This window comes from Oncorhynchus keta, chromosome 9, assembly GCF_023373465.1.
Source record: "Oncorhynchus keta strain PuntledgeMale-10-30-2019 chromosome 9, Oket_V2, whole genome shotgun sequence".
In the NCBI taxonomy this organism is placed as follows: Eukaryota; Metazoa; Chordata; class Actinopteri; order Salmoniformes; family Salmonidae; genus Oncorhynchus; species Oncorhynchus keta.
Window position 1 is genome coordinate 36,658,074 of NC_068429.1, and position 19,055 is coordinate 36,677,128.

Genomic DNA, 19,055 nt, shown 5'->3' on the forward strand with positions numbered 1-19,055 from the left:
AATATATTTATTGACGTCTTCACTATCTGGGTTGGGAGCGGTGGTGGGGGCGCGCCCGTGGGAGTGTGTCTCTCACTGGTCTCTTGAGAGCCCAGTGCGATCAATGTTGACGTATGAGATGAATATGTGTGGACGTCTTTGTATTTGACCACACATACATCATTTATTTGTGCTTAATTTATTGTATTTCCTATTATTTCGTTTTTGAAAACCAATGTACAATCAATGTCCAAATACTCATACCTGCATTCTAAATAGTAGGCATTTTAGGTTTGCGAAAATAGAACGTTATACAGTATGTGAAATTTCGAAAATCATGTATGCTTTAAATGCCAGGACGTCATACTAATTTCGCATTTTCATTTAGTAGAATTTACTGCACACTTTTGAAGAATTCCAGGCTCACCGTGTTTTTCACAACCGCTGATAATGAACGAATTGCGGGAATCAATGCAATTGCGCATTAGATGATTCATTTTCAGGATGGGTGAGTCTAGTATGTTGACCTGTTGCTTACTGCATTCGTTTTTACGGAACAGTACATTCAAAATAGCATGTAGTAAGATTAGTACACAGTATGTAGTTTTAGTAAGTAGTTGGCAAAACAGATTTTTGGAAAAGGGCCAACGTGTGTATAGCAGATTGCAGTTTGAAAGCACATTTATTTGAGAATTTATGTCACACCACCACCCCCTCTCATCCCCCACCTGTAGAATACAATTGTTGTTACGTTGTATTACTAATATCTGAAAGACAATACACAAATATACGAACACTACGAAACTACAGCAACAAAATAATTATCCAACAGTGTCACGACTTCTACCGAAGTCGGTTCCTCTCCTTGTTCGGGTGGTGTTCGGCGGTCGACGTCAACTGTCTTCTAGCCATCGCCGATCCATTTTTCATGTTCCATTTGTCTCGTCTTGTTTTCACACTCACCTGGTTTCAATTCCATAATTACATGTTGTATATTTTCCCTCTGTTTCCCCCATGTCCTTGTCAAGAAATGTTTATTGTAAGTACTCGTGCCATGTGTTACTGGTGCACTACGGGTTTTGTACCCCGTTGTGTTTGTTGTTTTATATGTCGTTAGTTTTATATATTAAACTGCTCCCGCTATTCACCAAGTTCTGCTCTCCTGCGTTTGACTTCCCTGCCACCAGTTACGCACCCCTTACAAACAGCAATTGGCCCAGAGGTTGCAATAGAGGGTACACCAATTCTAGTTTCCATCCTTGCCTGATAGACATATTGGGGCCTTGAAAACTTGGTTTGTGGACTCTAAAGCTAACCAAGGAGAGTTATCAATTATGTATGGGAGAGAGAGAGAACACTAAAGTGGGACTTCACCCCAGGGAGTTGTTGAATGGAGAGAGCCTGAGTTGTTGACATTATGTAGATAATCCCTTTCATGACCCTCCTAAAACACACTGGCGCAGGCTTATTAGGTCCATTCCCCTCTGACAGTAAGTGAGGGGACAGAGAGTCGCACCCAGGGGTAAAGCAGGGCAAACCAGAGGAAAGGCCTACAGGCTCTTCATATCAAAATTCCTCACTACCTCTCTATTGCGTCAGTCTTTCCATTAGAACTCCATCACTCCCCTCAGATGCAGGAGCAACAGTGTCAACATGTAAGTGAATGTTACATGCCCATAGATGTTGAAGTCACTGCAAAATAACCTATTAGGTGTCAGTAAACCATGGCTCCGACAGTGGGTTAACCAGAGAAGTCATGTTTAGGAGTTTGGGGCTGGAACTAAAAGTTTTCCCCTCGTTCCTACAGTAGCTGACGAGTTGCTTAGCAGCTTCTGCGCTGAATGGACATGCTGTTCCTGGACATAGCTGAATGGTGTGATTACTATGGAGAAGACAAAGAGCACCAGTATGTGACAAGACTGCAGAGGCCAAGTGCTGAAGAAACCCCATCGTTGCTGCACCCTGAGTCATCCACCAACTACTTGCCATTTACGCCTTGGAGCTATAAATACACATACTTAAGATTTATTCTCTCCAGGTCCCAGGGCAACAGAGGAGCAACACCACTGCCCCAACCATGCCAATCAACTCATTGTCATGCCATGGATAAGACTTACTCTTTGATATGTTCTAGAATGGATCAACTGGGTATATAAAGGGTGTGAGTGATGCTCCACAGCTGAACAAAGTCTGATTGTCCAGGGCAGTCCTTCCCACTATGAGCCAGCCTTCCTGAACTGTCGGGGGGGAAATATTGCTGCCCTTTTGTGTGTTAAGTAAGTCATTAAACCTGACTTAGTCATTGCAATTAGTCAAAGATTAAATTACATTAGCTAGCCAGGGGAAAACCAAGAGAGGAAACATTTTTTTCCTCCTAGTACCACTCTCAGGCCGTTCCGAAGTCATGGCTGACCACAACAAGGTATTACCGCGTCCTCTTTTCCGCCGAGATGTAAACTGGGATCCTTTCCGTGAGTGGACACAGCCTAGCTGCATGATCATGGAGCAGGACTTTGGCCTCCCTCCTTTCCTGGATCCAGGCGATGTGAGCTGGATAGACTGGGCTAGGAGGAGACTGGCATCATCCTCCTGGCCAGGGTACACACGCCATCCCCTCTTCACCCCCAGCACTGCTCCCCCTGCTGCAGTGGCACCCCAGACTGCAGCCAGACTTCAGAGACAACTGTCTGGAGGAGTGTCAGAGATCAGGACAGGACAGGACAGCTGGAGGATCACACTGGATGTCAATCACTTTTCACCAGAGGAGATATCAATCAAAACCAAGGGGGGCTTCCTGGAGATTACAGGTACTAACATTATTTCTCTGATCGGAGAAACCAGAATATGGTGGCAGTTTGAACATTCATTGTTACTAAAAATGTTGGACAATTAACTGATGAAAATTGTTATAGAGGTCTCATGTCCACACGTCCACATGCTCCTTCAATTATTCTCTCAACTTATATTTTCAGGTCAACACGAAGAAAGGGAGGACGAACATGGATCAGTCTCAAGGTGCTTTACAAGAAAATACAAGTAAGTTCTAATAGAAAATAAAGTCCCTCACAATGCTGTGACAAAGACATACCGGTAATGAAAGTAAGAATTCAAAAGAATTCAACGTCTGTGCTGTTGATTGCTATAGGAAGGCATTCTAAATGGTTTCCCTCGGATTAATTACATTTGTAAAAACAGATGACAAGCAGTCTATTGAATCACAGTAAACAAGTCCTTGCCTGTCTGTGTTGTAAGCGGATTGTTGTTGTGGGTTTGTTGAAGGCTGCCCCCTGGTGTGGACTTGCAGCACGTCAGCTCATCTCTGTCTGGTGAAGGGATTCTCTTGGTAGAAGCACCCCTCCCAGGCTTAACCACCACCATCCTCCCCAGTGACATGGTCATCCCCATTCAGATCAAGCACGAGTGTGAGGGGAAAGAGTGAATCCAGTGATCCATTACAACTAGATGTAAAGCTTGGGGTAGAGCTTTAAAGCTGATGTCGGCGTTGACAACTTTTGACAACATTCTTTTGAATTAAGCCTTGGTCATTTATGATGACAAACATAGTGGCTTCTATTGCTATTGAAACACCATCACTTTACTTACTCTCACTCAAACTACACGTGTGGCATGTTTTTCTATGTATTATGTTAAATCATTTCCCGCAAAGACTAGCAAAACCAAGATAAAGTGAAAAATCAAGACTGTTGAAATGTACTTTCTCATTTGTCAAATGATAGATCATCTGGGAGTCAACATGACCATGCTTAATAAAGCTGTTCTTAATAAAGATGTGCATAACTGTTAATAAAACAGTTTTCCAAGGCATACATTTCAACGTGATCTTTTTCTATGAATTGAATCTCCTTTGAATCAAAGCAATAAACAATCCATGGCAAAATGACACATATTGAGGAGGGCTGGGGGCTCTTATGTATGCGGTGTCTGTCTTTGTACTTGAACTGCTGCCTTGAACACATTACTTACTCTAAATTAGACCTGGAAGTAGTAGAACGTTTTAAATGAGTCCAAACCAAAATAACTACTGTGTAAATACAGTATAAAGTGAAGTAATTTCCAGTTTAGTTATTTATCAGACACTCTTATCCAGAGTAACTTACTGTTATTGCATTCGCTAACTGAATGCACTAGGTACAACAACCACATAAGTCAAAGTAAGCAAACTTCCTCAATAAAGCAGACAAGTGTTAGTGCAAGAAAGGTAAGTACAACGCTAGGGTGTGGGTCCTCCCCCCCATTCTCTTCTCTCATTTCCCTCAAACTCTTGCCTACTTGACCCAAATTGACCCCAAAGGACATCACAAATGATCCTGATGGTGGCACTGTTGCCCTGCATTTGCCTTAAGCCTTGAAGTTTGACAGGCATATGCTAAGAACCCTGTTTAAATACATTAGAGATATACTTGATGTGTGCTCCAAAATCTTATATTCCTTGGTGTGGGCGTGTTGACCCATGTCAGAGGCTACAACGTCCAGTCGTCCATGAACAGGAGTTGAAACCCTCTCAGCTGGTACACTGTGACAAATCACGTAGAAAGCATTTGGTCAGAAGAGACAGTGAGCAACATCGATGGATACCTCCAGCCTGAAAACATCTAATGGTACTGTAAAACCTCCGATTTCAGCTGAGGCCGTGAAATGTGTTGATTATGACACCATTTTATTTTTTCTATTGTATTAATATATTAATGTTAAAGACAATGCAAGTAATCTACTCTTAGAACTTTGACATGACAGTTTTACAGTGGTCTGCAAACCAAAATATTTAAATGTAATCTGTCCTGTACTTGTACTAGGTGCCACAACCTGTCATTGGCCTGTCAGGTAATGTTCTGTTGTCTGATATCACTGCAATTCAGAAGAACCTGAAGTGCAGATGAATGGTTTAGTACTTACACTGAGGGAATGTGACGACTTCACTCAAAGCAAGGTGACACAGATACTTTTTCTGCCTTTTGATGTCAGTTATCATAGACACTGGCCCACTGTTAAGTCACATGTTAATTGTGGTTCTATACATTAGGCCTAATGTAAATGTGACGATTTACCTCAGTTACTGGAAGAAAGAAAATGATGTATGGCTACAAGACTTGTGTCCAGAAGAGCAGAAGAGGAGTGGGGCTTGACCCAGACGATCCTATGTTTGTATCAAAGGAAACTCTTCATAGTGCCTTCAGCTCCATAGGTGTTCTGCTACTGATAGAATGTGCAGTGAAATCAACAAATAGGGATTAACACCCATAAACCACTGGAAGCACCAGGAGTGCAGTCTGTGTCAGCCAAATATCATGTTTGCATTAGTTATCCTTTCCAAATATGATTGACTATTTCTGTCAGTGTAAGAATCCATAAGACCTTTGGAACATTGCCACGGTGTGGCCGTTTCTCTCTCAGGCTGAGAGACTCATCCATGCTTTTATTACAAGCAAGTTTGACTAATGTAAGGCTCTCCTGTCTGGTCTACCTAAGAAAGCCATTGGTCAACTGCAAAACATAGAGAATGGTGCAGCACGGGTACTGACCAAGACCAGACAGAGAGCACACATTACACCAGTTTTAAGATCTCTGCCTGTGAGTTTTAGAATTCATTTTCAGATTATTCTATTGGTTGTAAATCAATCCATGATTGTGCACCCCAATAGATGCCAGACATGCTTTTAAAGTTATGTGCCCAGTAGGTCCCTCAGGTATTCTGGCACTGGCCTTTAACTATCCCAAAGCAAAACTGTTGACATTTTTAAAAGAGATCTTAAAACACACCTTTTTAGCTTGCTTTTCCTTAGGGTGCTTTTTAGTCGTTCAGTTTCTTATTGTTTTTCTTTTGTTTTTTTATCCTCTTATGTGTGTTGTGTAGTAAATATTTCAGTTTTTATTTTCATTGTTTTTATTATTTTGTTGCAATGAATTACATTGTGTTCCTGTGTGAAATGTGCTGTATAAATAAAGCTTGATTTGATTTGATATTAACTTGCATTAGGCCTATTTTATGAATGAAAAATAAATATGTACATTCTCTCTGCTCGACAAGACTAGGCTTACTACATTTGTTATAAACATATGTATGCAAGCACATGTTTTATTAAACAAAAATACATTTCCTTTTGGACATGTTCGGCAGCTGATTTTCCAGGTGATTTCCCCAGTGTCAAGTTACTGTAAGTAGACAAATGCAGGCCTCTTTTGATGGACTAAAGCCAGGGTAACCCAACTTTCAATGACTTTACTTACTGTGATCCCAGTCAATAAAACTAATATCAAATGTTTAAATGTCCATGCATCCTTTTGGAGTTGTGGTGTGAGAGATGTTTTAAGTGGGGCTAATGGTGTTGACATTTGGTGCGGCACTACTGGTAGTAGGAGTAAATATCAGAGGCATGGGTTGCCTTGTGTTACCCTCTCTAAATTCTAACCCTCATGTCTCACAGATATATAACTGATCCCTTGCAGTAGAAATGTCAAGATCTTATCAGTTATAGAACTAAATAAGCTAGTCATTTACCCCACCCGTCATACCATACTATGTGACAAAAAGTGGTGGCATGATATTCAAATGGGAAAGGCCAAATATGGTTGACAGTGAGGCATGCTTTCCTCAATTGAATGGATACATCTGTACGAGCCACAATTTGTAAGATTTCCAGTCACTCCTTGATTGTTTTTAACATGACTTATGTAATGCCACAAGGCTTGATATACAGTATCATGTGTGTATAAGTGATTTAAATTAGATGGACCGTGACCTATTTTCCTGGTCTGGGAGTTATAGTGTTCCTTGGTTTGGGATTTGAAATGAGAGAAGCTTGCTGATTACTGTTTAATGAGAAGTTATACAATTTAAATACCCAGGCCAGTGTTCCTGACAGGGATTTTCATCATGGACAATGAGGGCTGCCAAAAACAAAGGACTGATGTGGCAGATGAGTGATGTTGGGTATATAATAAGGATAAAGCTCAGCAAGTAAGGAAGGGTTGACAACTAAATTAACAGCACACTTTGACCAGGCAGAATAAACTGTTGTTTTTCTTACGGAATTAGTTCTAGTTAAATTGACAATATTACAGGTTACAATATTTTACATAGCTTACGTAGACCTGAGAACTACTACAACCATTAATTATTTAGTAAAGTTATATTTGAAAGGCATTTATATCTTATTATATGGCTTTTTTTTAAGGGAAAGAACACGGCAACAGAGATCCAACATTGTCACCTGCAAATACAGGCTGGTCTCATACACTAGATGTAACATAGTAAACATATGGTTACATGAGACAGATGGTTACCTTAGGCAAAAACTGAAGTAGGGTGGTTGGTCACGGTGGATGAGTGTAGTGAACGTTTAGCAACCCAAAGATTTCAACTACTTAGTACTTTTGATCTACTTTGCAACTACTTAGCATGTTAGCTAACCCTTCTCCTAACCCTAACCTTAACCCTTTTAGCTAACCCTTCCCCTAACCTTAACCATTTAACCTAACTCATAAACATAACCCTAACGTTAACAAAAGGGCTTCTCAACAGTTTTTACCCCCAAGTCATAAAACTCCTGAACAGGTAATCAAATGACTGTTTGCATTGTGTGCCTCCCCCAAACCCTCTTTTTACGCTGCTGCTACTCTCTGTTTATCATATATGCATAGTCAATTTAACTATACATTCATGTACATTCTACCTCAATTGGGCCGACCAACCAGTGCTCCGGCACATTGGCTAACCGGGCAATCTGCATTGTGTCCCGCCACCCGCCACCCGCCACCCGCCACCCGCCACCCGCCACCCACCACCCGCCACCCACCACCCGCCAACCCCTCTTTTACGTTAATGCTACTCTCTGTTCATCATATATTCATAGTCACTTTAACCATATCTACATGTACATACTACCTCAATCAGCCTGACTAACCGGTGTCAGTATGTAGCCTCGCTACTTTTAAAGCCTGGCTACTGTATATAGCCTTTCTGTTTGCTGTTGTTTTATTTCTTTACTTACCTATTGTTAACCTAACACATTTTTTTGCACTATTGGTTAGAGCCTGTAAGTAAGTATTGCACTGTAAGGTCTACACCTGTTTTATTCGGCGCATGTGACAAATAAACTTTGATTTGATTAGATTTTAGGCTATAATTTTATGTTGATAGCTATATGATTAGACTAAATTATGCACTGATGCTAATACCCATTTATGCTAGTTAAAATTATTTTAAATGTCTCAGGTCTAATCTATTTCCAAATTAAAAAAGAAATAGTAAACACAAATAAAAATTACAAATATTTCACTCTAAAACAGCAACACTCGAAAACAGCAACAATTCTCTCAGCCTCATGGCAAAAGGTGTAAAATAGCATGAGATTAGCGAAACAAATGCACCCCAAATGAAGAGAATTGGCGATGTGGATGCATCCATAAAGTGAAATACATGTTAGGTGGGCCAATCATATAAAAAAAATGAAGAAGTTATGCTTCGGATTAATGCGTAGACCAATCGATTGGTCGAAATTTGAAAACGTGTTTTTTCCATATATAGACACATCCTATGTGTTTTAATCAAATAAACTATATGCACTGAGCCCACTGTTTGATTAAATAATTAAGACACACAAATGACTAGAGTGAGTTCGACTTGCTGAAAAAATTGACAGCGAGTGACGGTGTGCCTAGCACCTCTCTTTGCTGCAGCGACCACCACAGAACATCAACAGTATTTAATTAAAGCCATTTATGACTGAAAAGTTCTGTTACCAAAATCCCTGATTTGTTTAGGAAAAACATTCCCAATTCCCTCAACCCCTGCTCTCTTTAGGTGAAACATGTATGCATCACATGCACGTGACCAATAGGGCCTGACCTATAGCCTATCATTATCACATCAACAAATTGGTTATAACAAACTGTGAACACCACAACACATGTGACAGCAAAATGGATGCAGAGGACGTGACAAATAAACAAAATGGGGAATGTTTACTGGTTCCTCAGGAGGTAAAGGGGAAGTCAGATATGTGGAATACATTTGACTAGTTGTGGAAAATACTGGAGGTCAAGAAAAATAAGTTATGGAGCAAGCACTGCGTGCATATTATGTGTGCCAAACAGGTGCTATCAGATTACAATATAATTTTTCTGACCATTTGGAACAATGTAAACAACACTAAAGAGTGTGCAAAGCTGTCATCAAGGCAAATGGTGGCTACTATGAAGAATCTCAACTATTAAATATATTTTGATTTGTTTTACACTTTTTTGGTTACTACATGATTCCATTATGTGTTATTTCATAGTTGATGTCTTCACTACTATTCCACAATGTAGAAAATAGTAAAAAATTAAGAAAAACTACATTTTTGACTAAGCTTGCTCAGCCTATTCATGCACATGTTATATACAGAATGTTTCACAATATTAAAGTATTGGACTCTGTTAAACATATAGGTCATAGAAAGTAATACCAGCAGTGTGGCAGGTTCTTCAGGGGTGGTTGAATAAGCTCAAGCCTGATGTCAGGTAACAAGTTATTGCCATGGAAGAGGAAAGGACTGACTTAAAGAAGATCTAAAGATCTGGTAAGGGAACACAAACATGAACATGACAGTAAAAATAAATAGTGTTTGAGGTAAGGATTACATTTTACATTTCTATCATTTAGCAGACGCTCCTTTCCAGAGTGACTTACATTTAACTAGTGCATTCACCTTAAGATAGCTAGGTGACCACATACTGTTCTCCTTGCAGTTCCTATCATGGGCTTTTTCAGGAGCATACCTTATTCTGACATAGTAATAGGTTACCCATTTAGATAGAGAATTAGAGGACTGTTTGCTTGGTTCTTAGCTCTACTGCAGTTGGCTGAGGATGTTGACTTGAAATGTATTCTCTTTGATCAGTGCTATGATTGTGGGTCACTGAAACGCCCTTTTAGAAACTGTTATCCTACACTTTTGACCCATCCAGTGGTTTGTTGAGACAAGCTTTGTTACTTGGGGCCTTTACATGCTTCCGGTTGTCAAGCATAGGTGTAATAGGTGGCAGGGAAGTAAGGCGCAGGAGAGTCAAATGGAGTGTAAATATGGAGTCTTTTAATAAAGTTCCACAAGTATGCTCCATAACAATAAATGTACAAACAAACAAAACATGGGTACGAAGACCCGACGCGCACCTATACAAACAATAACACTACACTGACAACAAATCAATCTCTGACAAAGACATGAGGGGAAACAGAGGGTTAAATACACAACAGGTAATGAATGGGATTGAAAACAGGTGTGTGGGAAGACAAGACAAAACCAATGGAAAATGAAAAAAGGATCAATGATGGCTAGAAGACCGGCGACGTCGAACGCCGAGCACCGCCCGAACAAGGAGAGGCAACGACTTCGGCAGAAGTCGTGACACCGGTAGTAATTTAATTGCCCATTTATAAGACAAACTGAGTCCGTAAGAAACACAATATGAAATTGCAGTATGTAGAGTAATTGGTAACATTTTTACAAATCTGTATCTAGAATCAACAAGAATCGAGCAAATTGATTAATTTAAGGAGGCCACACCAGATAATGAATGTAATGTTCAGGATTGGTATCATTGTATAGCATCCATCCAGTATTTGAAACGTTGTAATGTGTGAGAGATGAATGGAAGACACCAGAAACAATTAATTGAAATATACACAAATTATCGAGCTGATTAGTATTGTCATAGGAGAACAATGCCTTGGATGGATCAGTGTTTGATTTGCATATTTTCGTAATGTCCTCATGGGAATACAGGAAAATGAACACCGCTTCTAATCATTTTATTTTATTTGGAGGTAGGAGAGAAGGAGTGCAACCATCTATCTTTGACATTTTCCTCCTCTTCTTCTTGTCTTGATTGTCTGTGATAGGCATGGCATAATTCACCCTTCCCACCGGATCCATTTGGTTCCTCCTCCTCAGGAAGTGGAGACGCCAGAGACAAGGACTGCCTTCAGCTTCTGCCTTTCTGACGGTGCCTGCGATCGCTCTGCGATGCCCTGTTCATTTCTAGCGAGGAGCTGCAGGCAGTAGCGAGAGACCACGCAGGGGAAGGATGCATTTAAAGCAGGATGTGTGCTGGATGCTGGGAGACACGGCAGCGATAGCAGCAGCAGCAGCAAGCACGGAGGGCCTGGGAAGCGCCCACCCCCTCTCTCTCCTCCTTTTCCTCCCCCCCTGCAGGACCATGCTTGCGTGAGGGATGAAGCTGTGCACAGGGACGCCAGGCCAGAGCTGCGGCCTACTTCTTCTCACAAGAGCCGGGCTCTCGACTGCAAGATCTGTGAACGCTTTGCCACCATCAAATCAGCATCTTTGGTAGGCAGGCTCCCTCTCCCGCTGGGAGGGTCTCTCTCTCCATCCTCTCAGCAGTACATCTGTAGCCATGGCAACCGGATCCCGTTAATAAGTGTTGTTTTTTTCCATCCTCAGGTTCCCCCCTCTGCTTTCATGTGTGTGTAATCGTTTGGATTGATATCACATCTCTTTCTATATCTGTTTATCGTGATGTGTTTTTGGTTATTGATTTACAGGCTATGTGTGGACGTACCTTTAGCATTTTCATCCCAGAATAGTAGGCCTGCAAAACAGGCTCACACCTATTGAGCTCTCCATTTGTGGCTACATACACTATGGACGTGACAGATGTATTAGCATGAAGAACACCACATTGACATTCAAGACACCCTTCTTATGTTCATGTATGTAGCTCTTATAATTGATGATGCATGTGCTATGCTACTAGCATGAAATCTGAGCTGAGCAGCCATGATCATTTAGTGAAGAGGAGCAGTGTGCATTATTTCCTGCCCTGGCTAATACTATCCACAGATACTGTACTTAATAATCCTCAAGAATGTACACCAATTAACAACTGTGCGTGTTTGTGTGTTTGTGTGTGTGTGTATGTGTGCATGTTTATATGTGTGAAAGTTATGAAAGAATTTGTGACAGGTGGCCATAGAGGCCATCCTTAGTTATAATTGATTGGACTTTACACGTTGGACTAAAAGGCTAATGAGAATATATTTAGTAAATTCTGGAATGAATTTACTGTAGTTATACTACATCAAGGGTGATATTCAGAGACAGTGATCTAGAGTATGCGCAACTACATAGAACCAAATGAATACTGCAGTTACCCTTAGGTGTACTGTATATAGTCTTTGTGAGGTCTCTCTTCTCTATTTCACTGAAGGTATTCTTGCAAAGATAATAAAATATGTCAAGTTATGTGTCATATTCACAAAGGATATTGTTCTACTGTATTCTACAGTCTATTACTCAGTGCGACTAGGGTACTCGTGTTTCTCCTTTGTAAGTCCATATTTAACAATATAGTTCAGTACATTTTAATTGTACAGTAGGTATCTCAGGCCTCTTGCTTTTCACACCTGACTGTTCTCTCTGCGCCCTCTGACCCCCTGAACCCTGTGTCCAGGTCACCAGGTAGATCCAGGAGCATGAGCAGGACTCTGAGCTGCGGGAGCAGATGTCTGGTTATAAGCGCATGCGGCGGCAGCACCAGAAGCAGCTGATCGCCCTGGAGAACAGGCTGAAGGCGGAGATGGACGAGCATAGGCTCCGGTTGCAGAAGGAAGTAGAGACCCATGCCAACAACACTTACATTGAACTGGAGAGACTGGCTAAACGGCACACCGTTCACACAGACAAAGAGGTGAATGAGGTTGTTGCATGGTAGGACAGTAGGTCTTGGTTGCTGTGAATGAATATGTAAACTGAAGATGTTCCCGCCCCTTGATTAGATTGCATCCATAGCATTTTGTCCTTTCAGCATAATGTAAGAATTTTAAAAAGCACATCGAAGGGAGGAAATCAACAAAATAAATCTTGGACATTTTGAATGTTCCCGTACAGATAAAGGCAGCTACAGCAGAGGAGAAGAGGATCCAGCAACAGATCATTGCCCAGCAAAAGAAGGAGCTGACCACCTTCGTAGACAACCAGAAAAAAGAGTACAGGCTCTATAAAGACAAGATCAAAGAGGTAAATGCATAAATCATTTACAATTTTTTCCCCCTTGGTCTGTGATTATACTGTTTGATTTTTCCATGGATTCCATGCAATACCCATTATGCCCTGGTTCTTATCTGGATGTTGCAGGAGATGAATGAGGAGCCCAGTACGCCCAAGGAGGAGAAGCAGGAGCGTCTTTCCAGGCACAAGGAGACGGTGCAGCGCTCACAGGCTGAGGATGAGGCCCACCTTCTGGACCAGCAGAGGCTGGTCTATGACAGGAGCTGCCGTGCTCTGAAACGCAGGACACTGGTCAAGAGGCACGAGTTCGAACAGGAGCAAATGAGAGAGGTACAGTTCCTCTCTGATATTTAGCTTGCCAATGATGCTGATAGAATTGCCTCTAGAATTGTCACCCCAACCTCTTTTGTTAAATGGCCTAATTTGCATTGTAGAAATCTGAAGTACTGTATATTCAAAATGAAATGAGGAGATGAGGAATATGTCCCACCCCAGGAGCTGAATAAGAAGAAGACCCAGAAGGAGATGGAGCAGGCCCTGATGATTCGACAGGACGAGTCCACTCAGGAGCTGGAGCGCAGGCAGCTGCAGACACTGCAGAGGCTCCGTGTTGAGCTGATCTTCCTGCAGCACCAGACCGAGTTGGAGAACCAGGAGGAGTACAACGGCCGGCGGCAGAGAGAGCTGCACAGGAAGCACGCCCTGGAGCAGCGGCAGCAGCCCCGGAACCTCAAGGTGCATAGAATCTATACTACAGCTGTTGCACTGTACATTTGGTTTAGTAAGAGCCAATGATAAATCATTGTGTGTCTGCACATCAAGGCAAAGATCCTTGAATTAAAGTCGCACCCCAGATCAGACTGAAGCTCAGCCGGTAGTAATAACCGGCATAATGATAGTTTCTTACTGTTTGTTTCTTACGATTGTTTCTTTCTTTCTATTTGGAGATGTTGGAGATGCAGATCAAGAAACAGTTCCAGGACACGTGTAAGGTGCAGAACAAGCAGTACAAAGCCCTGAGGAACCATCAGCTTGAGGTCTCTCCTAAGAGCGAGCACAAGGCCATCCTAAAGTCACTGAAGGAGGAGCAGACACGCAAGCTCGCTGTGCTGGCCGAGCAGTACGAGCAGAGCATCAACGAGATGATGGCCTCACAAGCGGTAAGGGCACTACTCACCCTTAACCTCCAAACAGGCACACAATGCTTACTGCTACATGTATTTTTTAACCCTCTCTTTCCCTTGTCTCTGTGGTCCCCCAGATGCGTCTGGAGGAGGAGCAGGAAAGGGAGTGCCAGGCGTTGAAGCAGCAGCTGCAGCAGGAGATGGAGCTCCTGGATGCCTACCAGAGCAAGACCAAGGCCCAGACAGAAGCCCAACATGAGAGGGAGCTGCAGATGCTGGGGCAGAAGGTCTCCTTACGCAGGGCCCACCTAGAACAGAAGGTATGTTTTGGGTATGTGGTAACACAGTCTCACCTCTTTAAACTGACCACGTCCCTTATTTGATTATCACTATTGTGTTTTCAGATTGAAGAGGAGCTGGCCTCACTTCAGAAGGAACGCACTGAAAGGATCAAGCAGCTTTTTGAACGGCAGGAGAGGGAGATGGACGCTTTCGATGCAGAGAGCGCTAGGCTGGGGTTTGGGAGCTTAGGATCGCTGGACTTCCCCAAGGAGGACGACAGATGAAAATGGATGTGGTTGTGGAGGACTAGACTCTTTCCTTCTGGTGTATGGTGTAGGCATGTGCCTGCATTCTCACGGTCAACTTCACCATGGCCATCTCTACAGTGATAACGCTGGATAACCCTCTTTCTCTCTTCCTCTCTAGAGTCTTTTAGATACCACATCACAGCATAGAGCGGTCATTTGCCATGGGAACTACTTTTGTTAAACTTTAGAAAAAGAGGAAAATTAAACAAGATGAATTCACATCACAAGTTCAACCAAGTGTGTGTAACTCAAAAGTCTTGCGTTGGAGATTACAAGAATAGAATACTTATAAAAATATAAAAAAGAACTGACTCTTTCCTCCATGCCATCATCCTCCTTTTGGTATGAATTCAGGAAATTCAGGAAATTTTAGTAAAAATTAGCACTTTGATATGTTTAGGTATTAACCCATCATGTTCATATGATGCTTAATGCGTATGTCACATGGAGGGGCATTGCGATTGTGGAATGTGAGCTGCGGACTACACCGTGGTGTTTAGCTGCTTCTTCTCTCTTTTTTTCTCACAGAATGTGAATAATACTGTATGTGAATACTGTAAGCTAAAAGAAGGTATTGGGACAGTGTCAGATCTTATATGTAAAACAGTTTTAAAGAGAGATTTTACTTCATTCCATAATGTGCTAAAGCATATGGTCCTTCACTTTTTAAAACAATCCCGGTACTTTATTTTTTGTTGTTCAGTATTTCGGATTTATTGGCATCAGTTTGATCAAGCTGTGTATTTTATCAGAATGATTCAACTCCGTCAAACTGGTTATTATTGCATGCACTTTAAAGACACATTCAGGTTGTGAAGTGATGCATGACTCTGTCCAGAGATTTTAGCCGTTTGTAAATAAAAGTGGTCATTGCATTTTTTGTTTGAATCCCTATTGACAAGCGCCATATTTGATGTGAAAATGTCACAAATGCCTTTATTTAAGTTGTGCCTATGAAGCGGTTTTGATTTGTCGTTGTTGTCCTTTCATGTTTGTTTAGCACGGCCAATACCATTGATTGTTCCATCCAAATTTGGGAATCATTTAACGTTCACCAATCAAAGGTCTTGTCAAGGACAATGGTGAGAATTGTGCTGTATAACTTTTGATATAAATATTTGTATTTGAGGACATAAGTAGGAGATACAGAAGCATTGGTCGATTACTAATGACGGAACTTCACATTATACTTAGAAATATGTTTTTTTTCCTTGGTAATGCGGTAGGTCAAACATACTGAAAACTCGAATCACTGAAGACGTTTATCAGATTGTATTTAAAAAAAACACAGTTAAATGGTATCACAGAATTACTGTAAATGCATCGATTAAAAAAAAGAAGCTGTCTGGTAATAGTTAACCAGGCGGGTGGTTGCTTTGTTCTGGGTTGCATTCAAGTCGTAGCTGTTTAGTAACCAGATGTACAATGTTTTGCAATGTTCATTGTTGTTATTGCACATACGTTTGCAAAATGTGTCCATTACAGTGACTGGGAAGGAAATTGTTTGGTGCTTGATTTCTAATATCACCATCAGCCTTTGACACAGACAGAATACCGGATTGAATGCCTGTCTATGGATGTTACAACTATTTCAACATGTCCAGGTTTAACAGTTTTGAAAGATTGTTTTAAGTTGAGATCTTTAATGCAACACTGATATTTTGACAGTTGCCTCCAAACACACTCCCTAGTCCTGTTCCTCACACATTGATATCATTTAAGTGATGGAAATCAAGCCCTTCCTAGTTGGTGGGCTGGGCAAGTGACATTAAGAATGTTAAAATATCTGACACATAAATGCAACAAAACTATGAACTTCAAAATACATTAATAAACAACTAATACTTTCAATGTAATGGCATTATTGATACCTCTAGACTCATGACTTCAAGTGCCAAAGTTATACAGTAGGCTTCAGTTTGGGAATTATTTGGTGTAAATGACTCCATGGAATGGGGCATATTTTGAGGTTGGAAGGTTTTGGAGAATGTACGTTTTCTTGACAAATGGTGTAGATCCATATGCTATTTTCTTTGGGTTGGTTTAACTTGAGACTGGTTCAAACCTGTTATGAACCAAACTTGTTTATGTGGACTTATGTTATCAAGAAAGGGGACTTCCCTAAACTAAGCCACACAGCGTTTCCTGTGTGGTACAGAGATGAAATAAAAGAGATTCTCTCGAAACAAGAGGTCTGCATCAACATCCTGCATCCAATGTCAGTGCTCCCATGAATGAATGTGCAATTATTTTCTTATTTCCTGTATTATTACCGTACATGCCTTACGTAAAGTATACACCCTGACAATTATGTAAGAAATACACAAATAGTTACAGCATATTAGATTCACTAGAAGTGACAGTCCATATTCCCCACAGTGCTGTGTGTGTGAACCGGTGGTGAGGGAAGTTACCCCTGCAGTGCTTCCTGTTTCCTCGATGCCCTGTGGTCTACCATCTTACAATGCAGACTGTGTATCTGTTTGATCTGGCTGTTGGGTAAGGACATTCTCATATGGTAGAGGGGTTGTGGCAAGAGTGGTCTACCCTCACCTGAGTTGTGCTGACAGGGATGTGGTCGAGTGAGTTCCCCCTGACATGAAACACTTCTGAGTTGAAAGGAGGAAATGTGGGTCATAATCATGTACAGTGAAATGAGTGTACTCTTTATATATACGTGCATGTATTATCACAGAGCACAATGACTAGACAGGAACCTAACCAGGATTCATGTTATTCATATTGAGTAAAGCAATGATGTGTAGGTGATTATGACACCTACAGGGAGGTCAAGGGAGTAAGTCCACACATCAAAGTCCGAGACAAGCAGAAATGGACCATCATACATAATTATACATCACGTCTTAGGTTGGCAAAATGTTTCTGTTAAAAATAACTTTTTTCAGTATTGGCTGTTCCGGATGACTGTGTGATCTCACTCTCCGTGGGTGATGTAAGACCTTAAAACCGGTTAACATCAGTGGAGGCTGGTGAGGGGAGAACGGCTCATAATAATGGCTGGAACGGCGCAAATGGAATGGCATCAAACACCAGGAAACCATGTGTTTGATGTATTTGATACCATTCCACTGATTCCGCTCCAGTAATTACCACGAGCCCGTTCTCCACAATTAAGGTGGCACCAACCTCATGTGGTTAACATTCACAAGGCCACGGTGCCAGACAGATTACCAGGACACGTAATCAGAGAATGCTCTAACCAGCTGGCAAGTGTCTTGACTGAAATTTTTAACCTCTCCCTGACCCAGTCTGTAATACCTACATGTTTCAAGCAGACCACCATAGTCCCTGTACCGAAGAACGCCAAGGTAACCTGTCTAAATGATTATCGCCCCGTAGCAGTGAAATGCTTTGAAAGGCTCATCATTGCTCATCATGGCTCATCATGGCTCATCATGGCTCACATCAACACCATTATCCCAGACATTCTGGACCCACTCCAATTCTCATACCGCCAAAGTTTCCCCCCAAAAAATTCAGCACTAAGACATTTTTGGGTCTGCTGAGCGCAAATTTCAACAATGTGAAAAGCCTGTTCAACTTCCAGCTTGCGTTTACTGTGAACCCTGAGGCTGTACCCGCTTGAAGTTACAGTTTCAGACAGTGGTCAATTAGCCTACTGTGGCTATTTGATCATAATTTAGGCCTACCAGAGTGGCCAAATATTAAAAACAGTGGGGAAAATGCATCCCATAACACTTTAACATGGAAATAGCTGTTTTATCATTCAGCCAGTAGCAGCCAATGTGTGGTGTTCAATGTTGGCCTACATTCCATGAGACTTTTGAAAAAAACATGCAGGGCTTGACATTAACCACATGTCCTTCAGACAAAGAGGTGACTGAAAATGTTTTAGTGTTGTTTGATGGAAGAAACCACTTCACAAAATAAAATGCATTATTATTCCCATACCATTATTACAGAGAATTAAACAAATTATGCTACCCTCCGCCGATTGTCAATTTAGCTTATTCAAGCCTGTCTCAAAATACAACACTGTCTCTTTAAGACAGAAAAGCTCTTGCTGTCATACCCTGACCTTAGAGATCCTTTTTATGTCTCTATTTTGGTTTGGTCAGGGCGTGAGTTGGGGTGGGTATTCTATGTTCTATGTTGTGTAGTTCTATGTTTTGGCCGGGTAGGGTTCTCAATCAGGGACAGCTGTCTATCGTTGTCTCTGATTGAGAACTATACTTAGGCTGCCCTTTCTCCCACCTGTGTGGGAAGTTGACTTTGTTTAGGGCACATAGCCTTTAGCTTCACAGTTTGTAGTGTTTATTGTTTTGCTCGCCGTCATCTTAAATAAAGAA

At 41.5% G+C, this 19,055-nt stretch overlaps 2 protein-coding genes across 2 annotated transcripts; both read left to right on the forward strand.

Annotated features, from left to right (window-relative positions):
- The first annotated feature begins 2,017 nt into the window (after positions 1 to 2,017).
- LOC118387685 (heat shock protein beta-1-like) lies at positions 2,018 to 3,804 on the forward strand. Its single transcript, XM_035776303.2, has 3 exons — positions 2,018 to 2,786; positions 2,952 to 3,015; positions 3,259 to 3,804. The coding sequence occupies exons 1-3, from the start codon at positions 2,384 to 2,386 to the stop codon at positions 3,416 to 3,418; spliced, it is 627 nt and encodes a 208-aa protein (XP_035632196.1). The 5' UTR covers positions 2,018 to 2,383; the 3' UTR covers positions 3,419 to 3,804.
- Positions 3,805 to 10,046: 6,242 nt separating this feature from the next.
- On the forward strand, positions 10,047 to 16,929 carry LOC118387679 (serine/threonine-protein kinase TAO3-like). The gene is made up of 9 exons (XM_035776293.2): positions 10,047 to 10,394; positions 10,883 to 11,330; positions 12,454 to 12,690; positions 12,891 to 13,019; positions 13,137 to 13,340; positions 13,506 to 13,745; positions 13,958 to 14,170; positions 14,272 to 14,454; positions 14,539 to 16,929. The coding sequence occupies exons 3-9, from the start codon at positions 12,505 to 12,507 to the stop codon at positions 14,698 to 14,700; spliced, it is 1,317 nt and encodes a 438-aa protein (XP_035632186.1). The 5' UTR covers positions 10,047 to 10,394; positions 10,883 to 11,330; positions 12,454 to 12,504; the 3' UTR covers positions 14,701 to 16,929.
- The last annotated feature ends 2,126 nt before the right edge of the window (positions 16,930 to 19,055 follow it).